The sequence below is a fragment of the Eschrichtius robustus genome, chromosome 10 (assembly GCF_028021215.1).
Source record: "Eschrichtius robustus isolate mEscRob2 chromosome 10, mEscRob2.pri, whole genome shotgun sequence".
Taxonomy (NCBI): domain Eukaryota; kingdom Metazoa; phylum Chordata; class Mammalia; order Artiodactyla; family Eschrichtiidae; genus Eschrichtius; species Eschrichtius robustus.
The window spans coordinates 35,265,394-35,283,993 of record NC_090833.1 but is presented as its reverse complement, the minus strand read 5'-3'; the positions used below and the strand labels follow the sequence as shown (position 1 = coordinate 35,283,993).

Here is an 18,600-nt window from a genome sequence, read left to right as displayed (position 1 = left end):
TAGTAAATGAACACAAATAAAGAAAAATGTAAGCCCTGATGCCAAGAAAGTAGCTACACTCATGTACTAATTGGTGGCTTTGTAAATTGATTTAATCTCTGGGAGTAGAAGAAAACAAAACTTAATGAATGCCATAAAAGTGGGCCAAGGGGGGGCTTCCCTGGTGGCGCAGTGGTTAAGAATCTGCCTGTCAGTGCAGGGGACACGGGTTCGTGCCCTGGTCTGGGAAGATCCCACATGCCGCGGAGCAACTAAGCCCGTGAGCCACAACTACTGAGCCTGTGCGTCTGGAGCCTGTGCTCCGGAACAAGAGAGGCCGCGACAGTGAGAGGCCCGCGCACCACGATGAAGAGTGGCCCCCGCTTGCCGCAACTGGAGAAAGCCCTCCCACAGAAACGAAGACCTAACACAGCCAAAAATAAATAAATAAATAAATTAATTAAAAAAAAAAAAAAAAGTGGGCCAAGGATCACATTCTCATTAATTTAAGACTATAAAATAATTTAAATGCAAAAATCCATGTAGTTAAAGATATCTGTTTTACTGATAGATAAATTGCAAAAAATTTGAAAAAATGTTAAATGTCTAGGGCAGAGGAATGGTTAAAGAAATTCTGATATTTCAGCTCAACAGACTATTTATAAGTCCATTAAAATTATAAACATTAAACCCACATGAAGAAGTGTATATGTGTTGAGTAAAAATGCACATAGAATAGTGCATGTTCTATTAGTGCGGCTCTCTAAAAGCTATTTACAGGTATAGGTAAAAATTGGAAGAAGCCTTGGAGAAAAGCCTTAGTTATGTGATGATGTTATGGATGTATTTTTTGGTAAATCACAAATAATAAAGTATCAAGGAAAGCATGTCATACTTGGGAATTCCAAAGATTAAGATTTCTAAATACCCTAAACCAGAGTAGTGAGATGACAACATGAGTGGTGTGAAATCCCTCATCCCTGACTGAGTGTGAAACGGCACTGGGATATGACCATATTCCTTTTTCTTCCATAAAAGTACTGTGGTTTAAAAAAAAAAAAGTGATGTAGAGTGATGAATGTGAGTCTTGCTTAAACGATACAAGTGGCCTTCTATTTAGAAGATACAAAATTCTCATCTGAAAAAGGCTGTCAGGTTTTTGAAGAAAGATGGTAAGCTTCTAACCCAGGTGGGCTTTGTACCCAAACTCTTTGCAGAGATTAGAGATGGGGGCAGTTGATTGCATAAATCCGGAGTGATGGTTGGGATGAGTAGAGGCAGAGAGCAGCCCTCTGCCCTTTGGTGTTGCTTTACTGTAGGGAATGAAGCAGTAAAATGTTGAGGGGGCTCTGAGGGAGCTTCCTACCCCCCATTTCACCCAACCCCACAAGGCACAGTGCAAGAATCTCAGAAAGGCCCATCTGGGACGTTGTGCCTGCTTGTCACCTGACTTGCCAAATTGCATCCCATAAGGGAGGCAGCCAGCAGTGAAGTGTCAGCTGATGGCCGCGTGACATCGTACAGGCTCGCACAGTGCTGTCAGTATGCTCGTGGCAGGGCTCACTCTTCACCGTCTTCCAGTTCTAGTGGCTATCCCTGGAACAAAGCACGCCTGTATCTGTGTGGCATAGACCTCATCCATTGGAGAAATCTCCAAATGTCAAAAATCAATCTACAATGTGGTGAGGAGGTTGGGGAGAATCCTGCTCTCCGCACCAGGCAAGGCCAGGGAAGCTGAGGATCTGTCACACCCAGGGACAGGAAGGGACAGTTTCAACACTACTCTTGTGTTTTCCAGGGTAATTCTCTGCTGTGTATGCCCAACGTGCTCAAGGTGTACTTGGAGAATGGACAGACCAAAGCTTTCAAGTTTGAGGCACACACGACTGTGAAGGTATTCGGAATAAACTTGAATCTCTTTCCCAGTGAGAATTTGCTGGCTCCCAGGACCCCGGGGGCATCTTGCCAGGCAGCTACCTTGGTGATCTCACAACCACCATGGTCTGAGCACCTGCAGTAAGCCAAGCACTGTGTTATCTCATTTAGTTGCACAAACACCCAGCAAGCTGGTATTTTAATCACCATCTTGCAGGGGAGGAAATCAGGGCTCAGAGAGATGAAGTACCCAATACAACTCATAAGCGGTCACCCTTAACCACTGGGCTTCCCTGCCTCTTGTATGGGACTCCACCTACTACCCAAAAGACTAGAGTCGCTAAAATCCCAGGCAAGGTGTGCGGGCAGGTCCAGACCCCTGTGAATTCTGTTCTGGATGGAAGTCAGTTTGACTTACATTTAACAAGTTCCCCCAAAGGAGATACTCTGAGGCAGGTGGTACAGAATGAGGTAGAAAGTGGTCTCTGTCTCCCAGGAGCTTGCAGTCTAGTTGAGGGAAGATGGACATTCTTGGAGCTCCCAGTAGTCCAGGGCAGGACGAAGTAAGGGCTGTAAAGAGAGGGACAAGGAAGTGCTCAGCACGCAAGGGAAAGAGCACCATCTTTCCTTCTGACCATGTTCTGTCCTGTCAGGATGTCAGAGAAGGCTTTGCAAAGAAGCTGGACCTGAGCTGAGCTTTGAAGGGTTTCTCAGACTTCAACAAGCACAGGTGGGGACGGGGTTTTTGAGGGGTTAGAGGATGCACATCAATCTGAAGAAGTCCCATGAACTAAGGCGGAGAGCCAGTAAGACCGACATTGCCGAGGAAGTAGTAAACCATCCCACAGGGCTGGAACACAGGCCATTTTCTCATGGGAGGAGTGGGAGACAGCACAGGCTGGCTGGGGACGGCCTCAAATGGCAGGCAATGGAGTTTGGATTTTATCCATAGACAATAAGGGATGGCACTATAGTTTCTGAACAAGGAAGCAAATAGTGTTAGAGGGAGGCACCAGGGAAGAAGCAAACAAAGGAGTTGTTCAAACATTAAAAATCGTGTAAGAGTCAACACTGAGCCCAGCTCTTCTGATACTGGGGGAAGAGCAGGTTCAGGTGGGCATGTGCAGCTATAGGTACCGGACAGTAGCCAAGATAGACACACACACACACACACACACACACACATGTGCACATGCACCTGAGTGCACACGTGCATACTCAATGCACGCACACACACCAGTGTTCCCTGGCACCTCCCTTTGGCAGTTCCTAGGCCTGCCGCAAATGCCCTATCCCATTCTTATCTTGGTGTGACTGAGGAGAAGCTGGAGAAAACCTGTCTGACCCTGGGAAGCTCAAACCCAAAGGAGAGTTTGGATTTGTTCAGTGTTCACTACATGTCTGGCACTTCCCTGGGTACTTCCTCGTGCACTATCTCACTTAATGCCCCCAGTAACCTTGTAAAGTGACAATTATTAACCTACTTTTCAGATGAGAACACTGGCCCAAGAGATCCCAAACTTGTCAAGGTCAGCTAGCTTCTAGCCGGCTTCCAACTTGGTCTGTTGTCTCTGAACCCTGCACTGGAGGTGGCCACGCTGCCATTCTGCATGAAAGTTGTGTAAATGCGTTAGACAAGGTGTCTACTTCTGTCATCTTTGAGCAAAGTGCATTGGAATGGAGGGGATGATTTATTTAAAGTGAGTCCCCCTTTGGTGGCCAAAAAGACTTTGAGATGATTTACACACACCACAGGGGAATTAAAGCCAAGATGACAGATGGAGTTGGAGAAATGGGCAAGGAGTTAGCTGGTATAATACTAGTTAATTTTACTTATCTGTAGTAGCCAAATTTTTAAAAAGCAAGTCTTTTAGCTCTTTATGACAGAGAAAGAGGGGGGGATATAAACAAGTCCCCAAATGGGTAAAAAAGGGAAAAACCACTGTCAGTTCATCAGTGACTTCTCTTCCCCACTCCCTTATCAAGAGAAGCAAATTTCTTACATTAGAAAACCTCTTTCTCTAAATCAAGGAAAATAACATGTCATTTGACCCAGTGAACATTTAGTGACTCTTTTGTGTGTGCCGGCAAAGCTGTTGGTGATACAGAAATAAGTTATCCCGGGTCACTCCCTTAGGGAGCCTAGAGTCTTGGGATGGGGCTGGGGTGAGGAGATGAGACCTGGGGTTATTTCACAAGGAGACTGTGGTGGGTACAGTGTGCTCAGAACCAGGAAATCGGGATGTGAAAATGGTGTGGAGGAAGAGAGAGCTTCCAACTGGGTGGCAAGGAAAGGCCCCCAGGATGTGATGGCCTATGAGGCCGACTTGGAAAGATGGACAGGAATGGGTCAGGAGTGGTAGGTGAAGACAGCTTCCCGGGCATGTGGAATGACACCAACAAAGATCCAGTGATGGGAAAGTTTGGCAAGTATATGGGGCTTGCAAGCAGGGTGCATTGGAAGAAGCAGCAGAAGATAAAGTGGGAGAAGTGGGCTGGCACCTGATACTTGAGAGCCTTGAATATTAAGCTAAGGAGTTTGGATTTGGGTTAGTGGGCCATGGGGACCACTGAATATTCTTGAGCCAGGGAGAGCATGAGAAGTACAAGGCTTAGACAAGTTCCTCTAGATCAGGGGTCAGCAAACTTGTTCTGTAAAGAGGCAGATAATGAATATTCTAGGTTTTGCAGGCCATGGGGCTTCTGTCATGGTTACTCAACTCTGCCATTGTAGAGAATGGGCATGGCTGTGTTCCCATATAACTTTAATTACAAAAACAGGCAGTGGACCAGATTTGGCCCACAGGTGATGGTTTGCCAACCCCTGCTCTAGATGCAAGGTGGAGGTCAGATGGGTAGCGGGGTGGGGTCCTTAGGGCACCACTCAGCAGAGCCAGGAGAAATGTGTGAACTCAAGCCAAATGGAGAATGGAGAGAGGGGACAGAGTCAAGTGAGGGGCTCTCCATCATGGCCAGCTCACAGTGGGCACTGAATTAATGTTGTTGGGTTACAGAAGCAGATAGACCCTTCAGGACTTAGTCACTGGTCAGTATGGAGGGCGATGGAGCAAGTGGGGAGAGGATTCAGAATTGGGAGCTGTGAGGAGCAGGTAGCACCTGATGGTGTGGCACTTACTAAATCTGAGATTCTGGCAGGACATCTATGATGAGTCTATGATGATTGTTTATTCACTGAGTGCAAGTTTATTGAGCATCACTGAGTGCCAAGCTTTGGGGATATAATGGAGCACAAGACAAGCAAGGTTCACATTCTGGGGAAGGTTAGCATCTAGCGGGGTAAATGACAATAAGCAAGAAAACAAATAGCAGCAGCTAGCATGTATTGAACACTTGCCATCTGCCAGGTGCGATTCTAAATGCCATATATGGGGAAATTAATTTACTGCACACAACCCCTGAGAGAGGTGTGAATATTATGACCATCTTAGAGATGAAAACATTGAGGCATAGAGAGAGTAAGCACTTTATCCAGGGACACACAGCTAGTGAGGGGAAGTCTAGGTCTAGAGCCCATTCACTTAACTTTACTGTACTGTCTTATCTGTTACTAGAGAACAGAGCTGTCGTTGAAGAAAATCATATCCAGTAATGATGAAGGAAGTCAACAGGACCCGGGACAGAGAATAACAGGGACAATCACATTTAGACACAGCGACCAGAGAAGTTTTCTCTGAAGAGAAAGAAACAGCCTTGTGAAGAGTGTGGGAGGAGTGTGCCAGGCAGAGGGAACAGCATTGTGAATGCCCTGAGGCAACAAAGACAAGGGGCCACTGTAGTGAACGAGGAAAACGTGGCATGGCAACTCTGGTGGCACAGTATTAATTATCATGTCATCCCATCAACCCCTCTGAATAGGCATCCTTATCCTCCATTTCATAGGAAGAAACAGGTTCAGAAGCATCAGGTTGATTTCCCATAGTTGCATAGAGAGTAGGTGGTGTGATTCTGTCTGGTAAGCAGTTGATGATGCAGACTCCAGAGAGAGGATGAATCTGGAGACCTTGAAGAGAGGCATAAGGCCCCAAAGGATAGCTTCAGCCTTTGGAGTAAAGCAAGAGAGGGTGGCCGTATGGGTGGTGCTGGAGCCTTGAGGGAAGGGGAGCGGTGGGTGTAGGACCTTGAGGGGCAATGAGAAGTCCCACATGTGGCCCGTCAAGATTTGGCTGCCTGCGTTGGCAGTGGACCCAGTCAGTATAGGCCTTTCTCTCCCCAGCTGCACCGAGGAGCAGAGGGAAAGTGAAGGGAGTCCCCCCTGCTCTGTGCCTGAACGTGAGGGCTGGCCTGTTCCTCGGTGACCCTTATGCCTCTGTGCCTGCAGGACATCATCCTCACGGTGAAGGAGAAGCTGTCGATCCGAAGTATGGAGTACTTTGCGCTGGCCCTGGAGGAGCAGTACAACATCTCACGGCTGCACCTGCTGCACGAGGAGGAGCTCATCCAGCAGGTACCACCTGCTCCTGCTCCTGGTGAGGAGATCTGGGCTGGGCAAGCTGCATGCCTCAGCCAGAACCTTTGGGTATAGGGCTGAGTGCATCTGCAGGGTTGATGCGCTTTCTTGTGCCCAGAAGGCACAGAGCTCACTCAGCCTGGTTTTTGTATGAGGTAGGCAGGCCCCCATGTTGCAGATAAGGAGACAGAGACTTAGAGAAGTAAGGTGACTTACTCAAGGTAACACAGCCAATAGAGCTCTATCTTTTGCTTCCAATTCTGATGACCTTCCTCTGAACCTGCTGCCTTTGAGATGTCAGGGGAGCATCTGTTGCTGTGTCTAAGCCCTTTTTGTGAGACTTGCCCTCTGAGCTTGTCCCTGACGGCAGGACAGGGCTAACACAGTCAGTCCACCTGTACCACTCAATCTTTCAACCATTCAGTGATTTGTCATACCAGCTTTTTAAAGCCAAACACAGGTCAGTTCCATAATTTTTAAGAAGAGAAACAGCATGAGCAAGGCATGAGCTCATGGAAGCCGCTCTGAGCATTCTTCATTGCAGATGAATTCCTACCATGGTCACTCATCTTCTAATACTGCTGCTTACAAACTTTTTTTAAAATCACTTCTGTTCCATTAGCATTGGAAAAAGAAATCAAGTTAAATCACTAAGATCGTTGAAGTGAAAAAGAAGTAAGGTACAGGAGAGAGAGAGATACACACACACACACACACACACACACATATGTATATATATAATGTATAATATACTATTATTTGTGGAAAAGAAAAGAATGTACATTTATAGGAGCATATATACACATAGACTGTCTCTGGAACAGTATATAAGAAACCAGATACAGAGATTTCTTCTGGAAAGGGGTTGATGGGATCAGTGGGAAACTTTGCTCTTTTGAGCCTTTTACATTTTATACCCATGGGAAAGTTAAATTGGTGGCAAAGGTCTGCACTGACTTGGGAAGCACTAAAACTGAAATCTCCGGGGACTGTCTTTCATTGTCTTTTTTTAAAGTTGTTTTGTGGAATAACTGTGAGAACAAAAGCAGAAGATGAATGGTGTCTCTCTTACGCATCCCAGGTGGTACAAAGGGAAGAGTCACATGACTACCGCTGCCTCTTCAGGGTGTGTTTTGTTCCCAAGGACCCCCTGGACCTCCTGAAAGAAGACCCCATAGCCTTTGAATACCTCTATTTGCAGGTGACCCGGTCTGCCCTTCCTAAAATAACAGTGGTTGTTCTTGTGGGTTATTTATAACAGTGGGTTATTTTGAACATGAGCTCAAGGCAATTAAGCAACTCCCTGGTAGGGATTATCTTTATCTTTATCTGAGGGAGAGTGGGCCTGATTATCCCTCAGCATTCCTTTTTATCACTGAGTTGCTGTGTTAGGAGATTTGCAATATATTAATGAAATTAAGGCTTAGTCCTCAATGTAGATGATACATTTTCTAATACCATTTAGGATCTTCAGAGTTACAGTTTTTATTGCTAAAAGGGGCATTAGTGCTTCAGAGCCTTACTTCAGAAATGATGAAACTGAGTCTTGGAAAGGTCACATAATTTGCCTGGGTCACCCATTTGGTGGTGGAGCCAAAAATGGGTTCCTTGATCTCCTGGACTGGTGTTCCACCTGCTGTACTTCCTTAGGTGAGGTTTATTATGTCATTTTTATTCTGATGAAAAAATCATTTGGGAGACATCACCATTTTACAGATGAGATAACTAGGTGTATTGACTTGCCCAAAGTCTTATAAAAATGGTGGCAGCAAATAATAACAACAACAGCAGCAGTACTTTATATTTGAATAACACAGCGTCCCTATACCTGCTTTCAAATGCATTATCTAATTTAAACCTCAGAGAAGCTATATAAGGTAGATGTGACGATCCTCGTTTATCAAGGGGAAGTACCAGTGCGCAGATAGTCAAGTAACCAAGGTCACACAGCCCAGAATTGGCAGAGCCAGGTCTCAAAGCTGCCTTTCAGCTGAGAGAACAAGGAACACAATCTGTTCTTGTTTCCCAGTTCCTCTGATCTAATCTCTCCTAGAGCTGCAGCGATGTGCTCCAGGAGCGCTTTGCCGTGGAAATGAAATGCAGCTCTGCGCTCCGGCTCGCGGCCCTGCACATCCAGGAGCGGATCTACGCATGTGCCCAGCCACAGAAGATCTCTTTGAAATACATAGAGTGAGTGGCAGGGGACTTCTGTGTCCCGCCAGCAGCAGCTGTGTTGCATTTGTAACTTGGCTGGCCCTGGGCCAGGATGGCCAGATTCACAGAAAGCTGATAGTCACCCACCTACCCATCTGTCTGTTGTCTTCCCATTCATTTCCCTCTCCACCCTGTCCAACCCAGCCTGGCTTCCCCAGATATCAGAACCTGGCTGCTCCCTCTGGGGCAGAAACCAACTCCAGATGGAATGACACAGGATCCCTTTGTAATTTCCCAGTTCCTGGGAGGATGTCTCGGGAAATCAGTTGACAACTTCAGCATAAAGCTCTTCTGAGGGCAGGAATGCCTTGAAAATTCATTTGGTGTGAACCAGTTGTGTTGCATTAGATTCCTATTAGGGTAGTTTCAAGTCCTGAGGTTCTGATACCTCCTGATTCTCAGCTTAAAATTTCACCTTGCTGTGTGTGGTGTCACCCCGATTTGCTAACCTCTTGCCTGAGCATCAAAATCAGATGGGGAATTATATTTAAAAAAATAAAACAAATCCTTGGCCTTACCCCTGATATACTAGGTCAAATCTCTAGGGAGTGGTACCTGAGAATCTGTATTTTTAATGAGTTTGTTGGGAGGTTTTGAGGCTGTTAGGCTGGCATCATTCTGAAGCATGGCCTCAGGGATTCACAGGTGCTGTGTGTTGCCCCATGAGAGTGTGCTATACAGGTGTGATGAGTAATGAGCTCCTAGAATAATCATGGGGTTTAATTCCTGAATGGCTGGTTTTTGTGGAGTGTTTGTGTGTTTGAATCCATGGATAGATAGATAGATAATAGATAGATAGATAGATATTACACAAACACACACTCTTCATGTATATATTTACATACACTCCACAAAACCAGCCATATATATCTTCTGCTGAGAAAGAAGCTCATAATTACAATATTCTTAGAACACTAAGTACTGAATCAAATACAATTATGCCCTTCATTAGAGTCAAGTACACTGTAAAAATGGGCCTCCTTGTCTCCAATGTCTTGTGGCAGGAAGGATTGGGGAATAGAGAACTTTATATCTCCAACTTTGCTACGAAACATGAAAGGAAAAGACATCAAGAAAGCCATTAGCTTCCACATGAAGAGGAACCAGAATTTGCTGGAACCCAGACAGAAGGTAATGTAGCCACGGCCCCTGTCGATCACACAGCTGTCTGTTGTGAAACCTCAGGGAAAGAATTTTCAACATTGACTGCATTTTAGGCAAATGAAAACTCTGACTTCAACAGTCTTTTTCATTTTCTTTTTTCCTTACTTAAGCAACTTATTTCTGCTGCCCAGCTACGTTTAAATTACCTACAGATCCTTGGGGAACTCAAGACATACGGTGGGAAAATCTTTAATGCTACTTTAATGGTACGTATTAAACAACTGTGGGGTCCTACCCTTATAAAGGATGCAAGAGGTTCTCTGAAGATCAATGTATCTTTTAGCCTAAAATTCCTGAGGACTGGGTCATGGACTAGAATTTGTTTGGGAAACTAAATATTACGCCATTGGGGAGTGTCTGTCAAGCCATTGCTTAGAGCCAGCCCTCTGACAGATGCTGGGGGAGGCAGAGCTGAATGAGACGTGATTCCCACCCTAAAATGATGGAGCAAGGCATCCAACAAGACAGAGCAAAGCCACAAGAGGCACAGGACCATTGCTGTGGGGTTTGATGACAGAGGCCACCACTGCTAGCTTCAGGTTGAGTGGGGAAGAAGGGGTTAAGGAAAGGCAAGAAGGTTGGATTTGGCCAGATTTCAGTACAGAGGAAAGGTGTTCTGAGGGCAGGGTACTGTAAGAAGTTTACCCTGGAGCTTTGGGTATATGAAGGTAAAGAGGAAAAAATGGAAATCACGAAGGAAAGATAAGAATGTTAGACTGACTGCCATGCTGGGGCCCCGATTGTTTAGAAGAAGGGAAGAAGTGAGGGGTGGAAGGGTGAGAAGGGAAAAGAGAAGCAAAAGAGCCCCCTGCTGTGTTACCCATTCCTCCCCTGGCCTGCTTTTTGGAGCCTAGGCCTAGAGCTATGTGCTTTGCTGCAGTCAGTGATGGGGGGTGTGGCCTAAGGGAACTCTCCCTCACCACTCAGTCAGCCCCAGAACTCTCCAGCACAAAGCCAGACAATTTACCAATTTTATATATATATATATTTTTTTTTTAAATATATATAATAGCAAAGCTCCTTTCAGTGGATTTGGTGTGCCTCTCAGTCATTTACGGCAGTGATGGGTCAATTTAATCAGACTGCTGACCTAACAATGTAGATGGAAAAAGAGAATCAGTGTTTTGAGAGAAAGGAAGAGCATCAGATAGTCAGAAGAAGGGAAAAATAGATTGAGTCTTTGTACAAGTAGAGGACTAAATGGTAGAAAAGAGACTAGATCACAGCAAGGAAACTTGAAAGTACAAGAAAAACTACCCACTTTTCCCAAGGGCTAAACCTGACCTCTGCCAACTGTCTAGATCTCATCCCCAGCCCCTCTTTACCCTTCCTGTCTAAGGAAAGAACTGGTAGTGGGAGAAGAAACCAACCACGTTGAACTAGCTCAGGGTGCTTGCTGGGTACTGGGGGTTACAAATGTAGATACATGCAGACTCTGTTGTCAGGGACCTTAGCATGGAATATGACTTAAATACAAAAAATTACAGTAAGAAGTCTTACCTCAGTGCTATCAGAGAAGTGCAGAGGATGTGGTGTGAAAACAACACAGAGGAAAAGGACTGTTGTGGTTTGAGGAGCAGGTCAGGCCGATGTTTTCTGTAGGCAGTAGGTTCTGATGGAAGCTTTTAAAGAAGGGTCAGGATTTCAGTAGGTAGTGATGACAGGCAAGGGATTCCAAGAGGAGGGCACAGCATGAATATAGGCACATAGGTGTGAAAGTATATGGTTGTGTTTATGGAACAGGTCAAAGTCCTGTGGTTTGATTCTCTATTGTTTAGTGTATTATGGGAGATAAATTTATACTTAATTTTTCTGTAGATGGGGCCCAGGTTAGGCTGTCACCTAACTTGGTAGTCTAGGGGAGTGGTGGTGAGGACCTGAAATAAGAATCAAGGGGTTTTGTATCATGTCCTACATGTATAATGTATTTTTTCTCTAGCTTGTGAATGGAAACTAATTCCCTTTCCCCCCTTCTGCAGTTACAGGATAGAGAATCCTACATTGCCCTTCTAGTTGGAGCCAAGTATGGCATTAGCCACATTATCAACAGCAAACTCAACATCATGTCCACATTGGCAGAGTTTGCAAACATCAGTCGTGTAGAGCTGACAGAAGAGTCTGAGAAAGTGAGCATGGTCAAAGTGCATCTTCAGGACATCAAGGTAATACATGGGGAAGAGATTTTTGAGTTCAGCTTCTGGAATCTGGGGCTAAATATTCAAGGGTAGTTTATATGAGTTTGGATATTAAGAAAGTCTAATGTCCAACATTTGCTTAAGAGGTGGAATTGTCCATCCTGTCCCATCAAAGGGAAAGTGATGAACAGGGTGCATTTTCCTGGACAGGTCCTAGAAGGTTTTTTATATAAACTGAGCTGGACCATGTACTTTCCTGATGGGTTCAGAAACTTAGATGGGAGCACCAGAGGGTTTTATTACATGCATGGGACCAGAATGGCTGCCCAAGATTTTGGGTGGCAGCAATTAAAATGGGTAAATGGTGTGGGGTACTTCCTGAGCCTCTCTGGAAGGTCCTACAGTTATCCTGCCTTCCTTTGATTTAATCCCAACATGCTCAGGGATGGTGCTTGATTCTTCTTATCCCCCTCTCCTCCTTCTCTACTTGCTCCTGCTCCTTTTCCTTTTCTAGGTCAGGTCTTGAAGGGGCCCCATGGTATGAATGAGCAGGGTAGGGTGGTTGGGATAGGGGGCTGTGGTTGGGATAGAGGGACAGGAGACATTGTGGAGGTTGGATGGGAGGAACCCACTGTGCATGTGTGAGTGTGTGTGCATGCACGTGTGGTTGTGGGTGTGCACACGTGTGCACACTCATTTCAAGTCTTGTAGATGAGAAAATGGGACACCAGGGGGCCTGCCTGTGGACCATGGCTGGATTTAGTTGGAATCTCTCACTGGCGCCACATGGCCTTGTTGCCAGTCTTCAGACTATCCCTTAGCCCTTTATAAGCATAAGAGCTCTCTTTACCTTCAAAGGTTCTGACTTTGCTGCTGGAATCCAACAGTGCAAAAGACCTAGCCTGCCTGATTGCTGGGTACTACAGGCTATATGTCGACCCAGTTACCTCCGTTTTCCTCTGGCCGGGAAACAAACAACAGGTGCACCGGGTATCCGCTGAAGAAGGTGAGGTGCTGAGGCTTGCCCCAGTCAGGACAGGCCCATTTCACTGCCTTGTAGGTCAGGGCATCCTAAAAGGAGGTGGTGCACTGAATGGAGCTGAGACTCCCACTCAAGTGGAAGTAAGCAGTTGATCTTTCCAAATTCCTAAATAGAGAAGCTTTCTTTGTACCTGAGAGTCCCCTAAAGCCAAAGAAGGCTATGGAAGGTCTCTGATTCCCTGTAGTATTTTCTAAAATCATCTCTAAGATCCACTGTATTTTATCTTTCTTTGCCAGTAAAACAAGATGTCACTTATTTGTTCAGAAAATACAGCTGACCTAGCTTCTCATCCCATTCCTGGGTACTCTATTGCATTCTCTTGAATTATAATAAAAATTCTCAACTTCACATGTTTAGAAGAAGGGGATACCTGGAGATAGAAGGGAAAATCATATGATGTAAGGAATGAAGTAGGGGAGGCCAGATGAGATGAACATTTTCCCAGGCCAACTCCCAGTTTCTACCAGGCTTTTGCTTCAGTGCTATTCTTTTTTTTAATTGGAGTATAGCTGTTTTACAATGTTGTGTTAGTTTCTGCCGCGCAGCTAAGTGGAGTTCCCTGTGCTATATGGCAGGTTCTCATTAGTTATCTATTTTATACATATTAGTTAGTGTATATATGTCAATCCCAATCTCCCAGTTCATCCCATCCCCCCTTTCCTCCCTTGGTGCTTCAGCACTATTGATGCAGCATTTTCCCAGTGGTTTGCTGATAAATGTTTAACAACTGTCTCTGCAGGGAAAAAACAAAACAAAACAGAATTCTAATTTGAAGCAATTGCCTATTTCCATGGCATAAACACTCCCACCATGACTAATTTCAAGCCCCCGATGTGCTGTCACTGAACATGAAGGTGGGGAGAGGTGCTCAGTAGCGCACCGTTATATGGCATTTCCTCCATGTGGATAAAATAGGCATAAGTAATCATAGATATTGGATGATACTAAAGTAAAATAATTAGGAAGTGAAGATTTTGTGTGCTTGTTACCTTTGTCTTTGACACAATTCATGAACAAGGGATGATACTTCTGAATATGGTCAGGGAGACAGCACCCCATGGAGTGGTGCTGTTGTGGAGGCCCGCTGGGGGTGCAGGGCAGGCGGCAGTGGTCACAGGAGGCCTCCAGAGCAGGAGGTATTTGAAAGAGGTCATGAAGAACATGGTGGAGTTAACCAGGCAAAGAAGGGAGGAGAGATCCTTTGAAGCAGAGGGGACACAATGGAGGCATGACACAAAGGGTAAGGTCGTGACGTGTGAGAAGCTCACTGTAGTGGCTGGAGCATGGGAAGGCTGCGGCGGGTGACCAGGCTGCTGAGAAGGGCTGGGGGCCGCACTGTGACAGGGTGACAAAGTTGCTGAGAAGAGATATGGGCCATCCTGTTAGAGGGTGACCAGACTGCTGAGGGGATCAGGGCCATCCTGTGAGAGGCCCCAACCTTAGTAGGAGAGCTTAGGTGCTTCCCTGTAGACAAGAGAAACCAAAAGAGGGTTTAAATAGAGTGTAATGTGATAAGAGAGAAGTTTAGAAGGATCACACCTGGAGGCTTACGGTGCATGAGAAATTGGAGACCTGGCTCAATGCCCGCCCCCAACCCTCTCACCATGAATCCCTCCCAAGTACCAGCAGTGGATGACTTTCCACTTTCCTAGAAGTCCTATAGCACCAGTAGGTCCCTAGGCCAGGCTTCAGAATGGTGCCAGCCTAGCAGCCTCAGAAGTCCCCATAAAGTTGCTAAAATACATATTCTTGGGCCCCACTCCCTAGATATCAGACTCAGTTCATCAGGGCTAGGTCCAAGGATCTGTTTTGTTTTGTTTTTTTTTAATATGATTCCCTATCTGATTTTGATGCCCAGTCAGGACAGAGCTGAGAGTTTTAGGAGGGGCTTAGCAAACCAACTAAATACCCAGATGTTTCCATGGACAGATAGATCTCCTTGGAGATGGAGGTAATCCTGTGTCCTTTAGTGGTTGTTCAGATAGATGTGGCAAAGGAGACTTGACACTGTGGGGAGAACATGGAATTTGGAGTCCCATGGACGCTGTGTCAGTCAGTGTAGCATGATCTGGGCCTGTCACCCTTCTGAACCTCAGTTCTCACATCTGGAAACTGGGAGGGCAGGCAGAGAGGGGGGCGGGAGGACACATAAGCATCTGCCTGTCCCCAAATACTGTTTTGTAACCCTTGGTGTCTCCTGTGTTGCAGGCTATGAATCCAGGGCATGCAGTGACTCCGAGGAGTCCTCTGAAGTGGACTTCGTGTTGGAGCCCCTCTCTGACAGACACCTGCTGAAGCTGGGCCCCTGCAGACCACTTGTAGAAGAGGAGCAGCCTCCTGGGGACAGCTCCACGCCTGAGGTGGCCGGGAAAGGCCCAAGCATCTGCGGGGCCAGCAGCAAAACAGACAGTGCTGAGTCGGAGGCATCGGACTCGGCCAACACTGAGAGCCGAGGCTGCAGAACCAGTGGCTCGAGCGAGTCCATGGATGCCCTGGAAGAGGATGACCTGGACGCCTGCTCCTCCAGCAGGTCCGGCTTCTTCCACCTGGGCTCAGTAGGCTTCCCAGAGAATCTTGATTCTGACAGCCAAGAGGAGAGAAGCAGGATCGAAACCAGTGGCTTTCTCTGTCTCCTGGACCTGGCTCAGAGAGCCAACCCTGAGTGCCAGAAGACAGAGTTTTCTGAGAGTCCCGCTCCTGAGACCTTCAGCTGGGGACCGGAACTGAGCGCGGTCAGGCTGGACCCCAGGATGTACGAGGGCAGCCAGATTGACTACTACAACCTGTGCACCAATGTCTCCCCCACCAGCCACCTGAGCGACAGCTCGGACAGCACAGTTTCCCGGCAGGGTCGGGGCCTGGCAGCCTGGGCCCAGCAGGGCGGGCCTGAGGCCCAGCCCAGCTCCATGCTGCAAGCACTGGCCCCGTGCCTGCCGCTGGCCTTGGAGGATGGCAGTTCGGATGAGGAATACTATGATGCAGCTGACAAGCTCACACCCCCAGATGCCTTCTCAGGTGAGCCCTCCCTCGTAGATCTGCAGATTGTGCAGGCAGCTCCTCAGTACCCACCGGGGGCCCGGGCCAAGCTTGATGGGAAAACAGGTAGGTAAAGCACGGTCCTTGTTCTCTTTTGAGGTGGGCCAGCTGGGCTCAGTGGATCACATTACGGGCATCCCGACTTCAAGTAAGGGCTACAAGGGAGGTTCAGAGAACTGTGGGCAGGCAGAGATGGGTGGCATTAATTCAACAGTGGGAATCAGGGAAAGCTTCCCAGAAGAGGCAGCAAATGGGCCAGGCATTGTAAGATGGACAGAATTTACACAGAAAGAAAAGGGTTTGACAGCCCAGCAGAGGGAAGCAGCTGTGCCATTGTTGACCCCAAAGCTTTAAATGAGGCCTTGAAACAAAAAGAACCTAACTGACAGGCTGTTGGTGGCCCTGAAGGGACCCAGACATAAGGCAGGGGGATCATGTTTCTTTCAGGATCCTCATCCCTTCCTCCACAAAGAGTGTGGGGGGTCTTTCCACACAGAATGACTTCCTAAGCTGACCTGAGATCCTTGCGGGACATTTACACACACACACACAAACACACACACACACACACACACACACACACACACACACACACTCTCACTCTGCACTCTGAAGAAAAAAATTGGAAAATAGCACACAGACATTAGGGGTGACCTACTAAGAGCTGGGGAAGCTGCAGCCCTTTTCTTTGTTCCAGCCCTTTCCTGTTGCTCCCTGCCCTCTAGTGGTTTCCCGTTGCTCGTGGGAGAAAGGCCAGCTTCTTAGCAGCCCCCGCAAGGTTTCTTGAGGCCCTCTGTGACATGGCCTCTGCCTGTTTCTCTCCTTCCCCCTGAGTCCTCTCCATGCATTCCTGCCACACAGACCTCCTTGCCATTCTTTAAAAGTGCCCAGCTCTTTTCTACTTCCAGCCTTTGCGCATGCTGCTCTTTCCACCTGAAACATTCCTCACCCTGATCTTTGGCTGCTGATGCCCATCCATCTATCAGGCCCCGACTGGAAATTCACTTCCTCTGGGAATATTAACCAGACTGCCAGGACTAGGGCAGGTCTCCCCATCCCTGTCACACACCCTGGGTGCTTCCTGCCTGGCACTTAGCACTGCCTGTAGTTGCATATTTATTTCTGTGATTTTTGTATTGACATTTCTCTCCTTCACTAAACCGAAAACTCCTTTGAGTGTGGGAACTGTGCATTTCACACTCATCTCTGTGTCCTGGCACATAGTGCCTGGCAGTTGCTGCTAAATGGATGAATGAATGCACTCTCCACCATCTACCCTGACTTCATTAACTGACCTAGAAATCTATGGCCAGATTGTGCCCTGCTTCCCACAGAACCCAGCCAACTGCCATCCATGCCCCCAGCCTTGCCCTTCTGGGTCAGCCATTGTGCTAGAGGCAAGATGGGCGTGAGACAGACCATCAGTCAAGGCCTTCCTTTATGGGAGTCCAGTCAGGGATATAAGGTCCACACTGGATACTCCCTCTTTTACAGAGAGCCAGTGAGGTGCTGGGGAGACAGCCCAGACCTGGGACTCCTGAGCCTGGGGTCTGGTCTGGCCCCTGACTCACTGTGGGAGCCTCTCCCTTTTTAGGCTTCAGAAACACCCTTGGTCAGTGGCTGTAGGTGGCCTAGAGCGGCAATTCCAAAACGTGGCTGGAATTCCAAAACATCGAAATCACCCAAGGGACCTGGTTAAAATACTGTAAATTCCTAGATCCCAGCCTCAGAGATTCTGATTTAGGAGGTCTGAGGAGCAGCCTAGGATTTGATGAAGTTTTTAATAAAGTTCAGCCAGGGTGCAAAAAACTGGTCTAAGAGCCCTCTGATTCTCAGGTGCTAGCCTGTGATCTTAATTCCTTCTGGCTGATTCCCAGGACTTCTTCACAAAAGTGCGTCTCCTTGCAGAAAGATCCATCCTGGTATGCACAAGACCCCTCATGCCCATGACTGAGAGTCACAGCCACTTTTTGTCAAAAGAAAGCTCGCTTGGAACCCTCACCCATGTAGTGACAATCATAACAATGACAGTACTGGCTCCCTTTAGTGAACACCCATTAAGCACAGGCCTTGTGCTAGGAGCTTGATACGTACTAAGTCATCTAACCAGCATGGCAGTGCTGATTGACACCACTGGTATTGACTGACTTGGGTTAATGTAAGCACAGAGAGAAAGTGTTGGAAGGATGTAAGATAGCTTAGAGAATTGCCAGCAGAGGTGAAGACCTGGTTCAGACACAGGCAGCAACCAGATCAGGGGGTGGGGTAGCAGGATTCTTAATTGTACTGTCAGGATACTGTGGCTGCAAAGAATGGGCTCTACTGTTTTTTGGTTTTTGTTTTTTTAATCAATGTGTTTGAGTTTGAAATTTTAGGAAATTTTGTGACTGACTTTCTAGGTCATAAATCTGACCACTTGGCTGATGTGGGTAGGGCCCCTTCATTAATAGTTCCAGCAGACTGTAACCATTGGGGAGATGTCATTCCCCAAAAGGAAGTTGGGGTACTGTGACCAAAAGATAAGGCAATGGATCTTGGGCAACCGAGAACCAAAAAACGTCTACCACGGTGATCATCCCCATCTTTCAGAAGAGGAAATTGAGGAGCTCAAGATTTAACATGCCCACGGTTACACAGCCCAGCCAGGATTTGAACCCAGGCAATCCTGAGTCCTGAGCCCAAGATCT

At 46.9% G+C, this 18,600-nt stretch overlaps 1 protein-coding gene across 1 annotated transcript in view; it reads left to right on the top strand.

Annotated features, from left to right (window-relative positions):
* Nucleotides 1-18,600, top strand: part of FRMPD1 (FERM and PDZ domain containing 1) — a 45,246-nt gene that overhangs the window by 24,207 nt on the left and 2,439 nt on the right. The window contains exons 6-14 of the mRNA XM_068553086.1: nt 1,778-1,873; nt 6,194-6,319; nt 7,404-7,523; nt 8,376-8,512; nt 9,541-9,667; nt 9,811-9,906; nt 11,680-11,862; nt 12,694-12,841; nt 15,086-15,892. Coding sequence (XP_068409187.1) covers nt 1,778-1,873; nt 6,194-6,319; nt 7,404-7,523; nt 8,376-8,512; nt 9,541-9,667; nt 9,811-9,906; nt 11,680-11,862; nt 12,694-12,841; nt 15,086-15,892 — 1,840 coding nt within the window. The remainder of the gene's footprint in view (nt 1-1,777; nt 1,874-6,193; nt 6,320-7,403; nt 7,524-8,375; nt 8,513-9,540; nt 9,668-9,810; nt 9,907-11,679; nt 11,863-12,693; nt 12,842-15,085; nt 15,893-18,600) is intronic.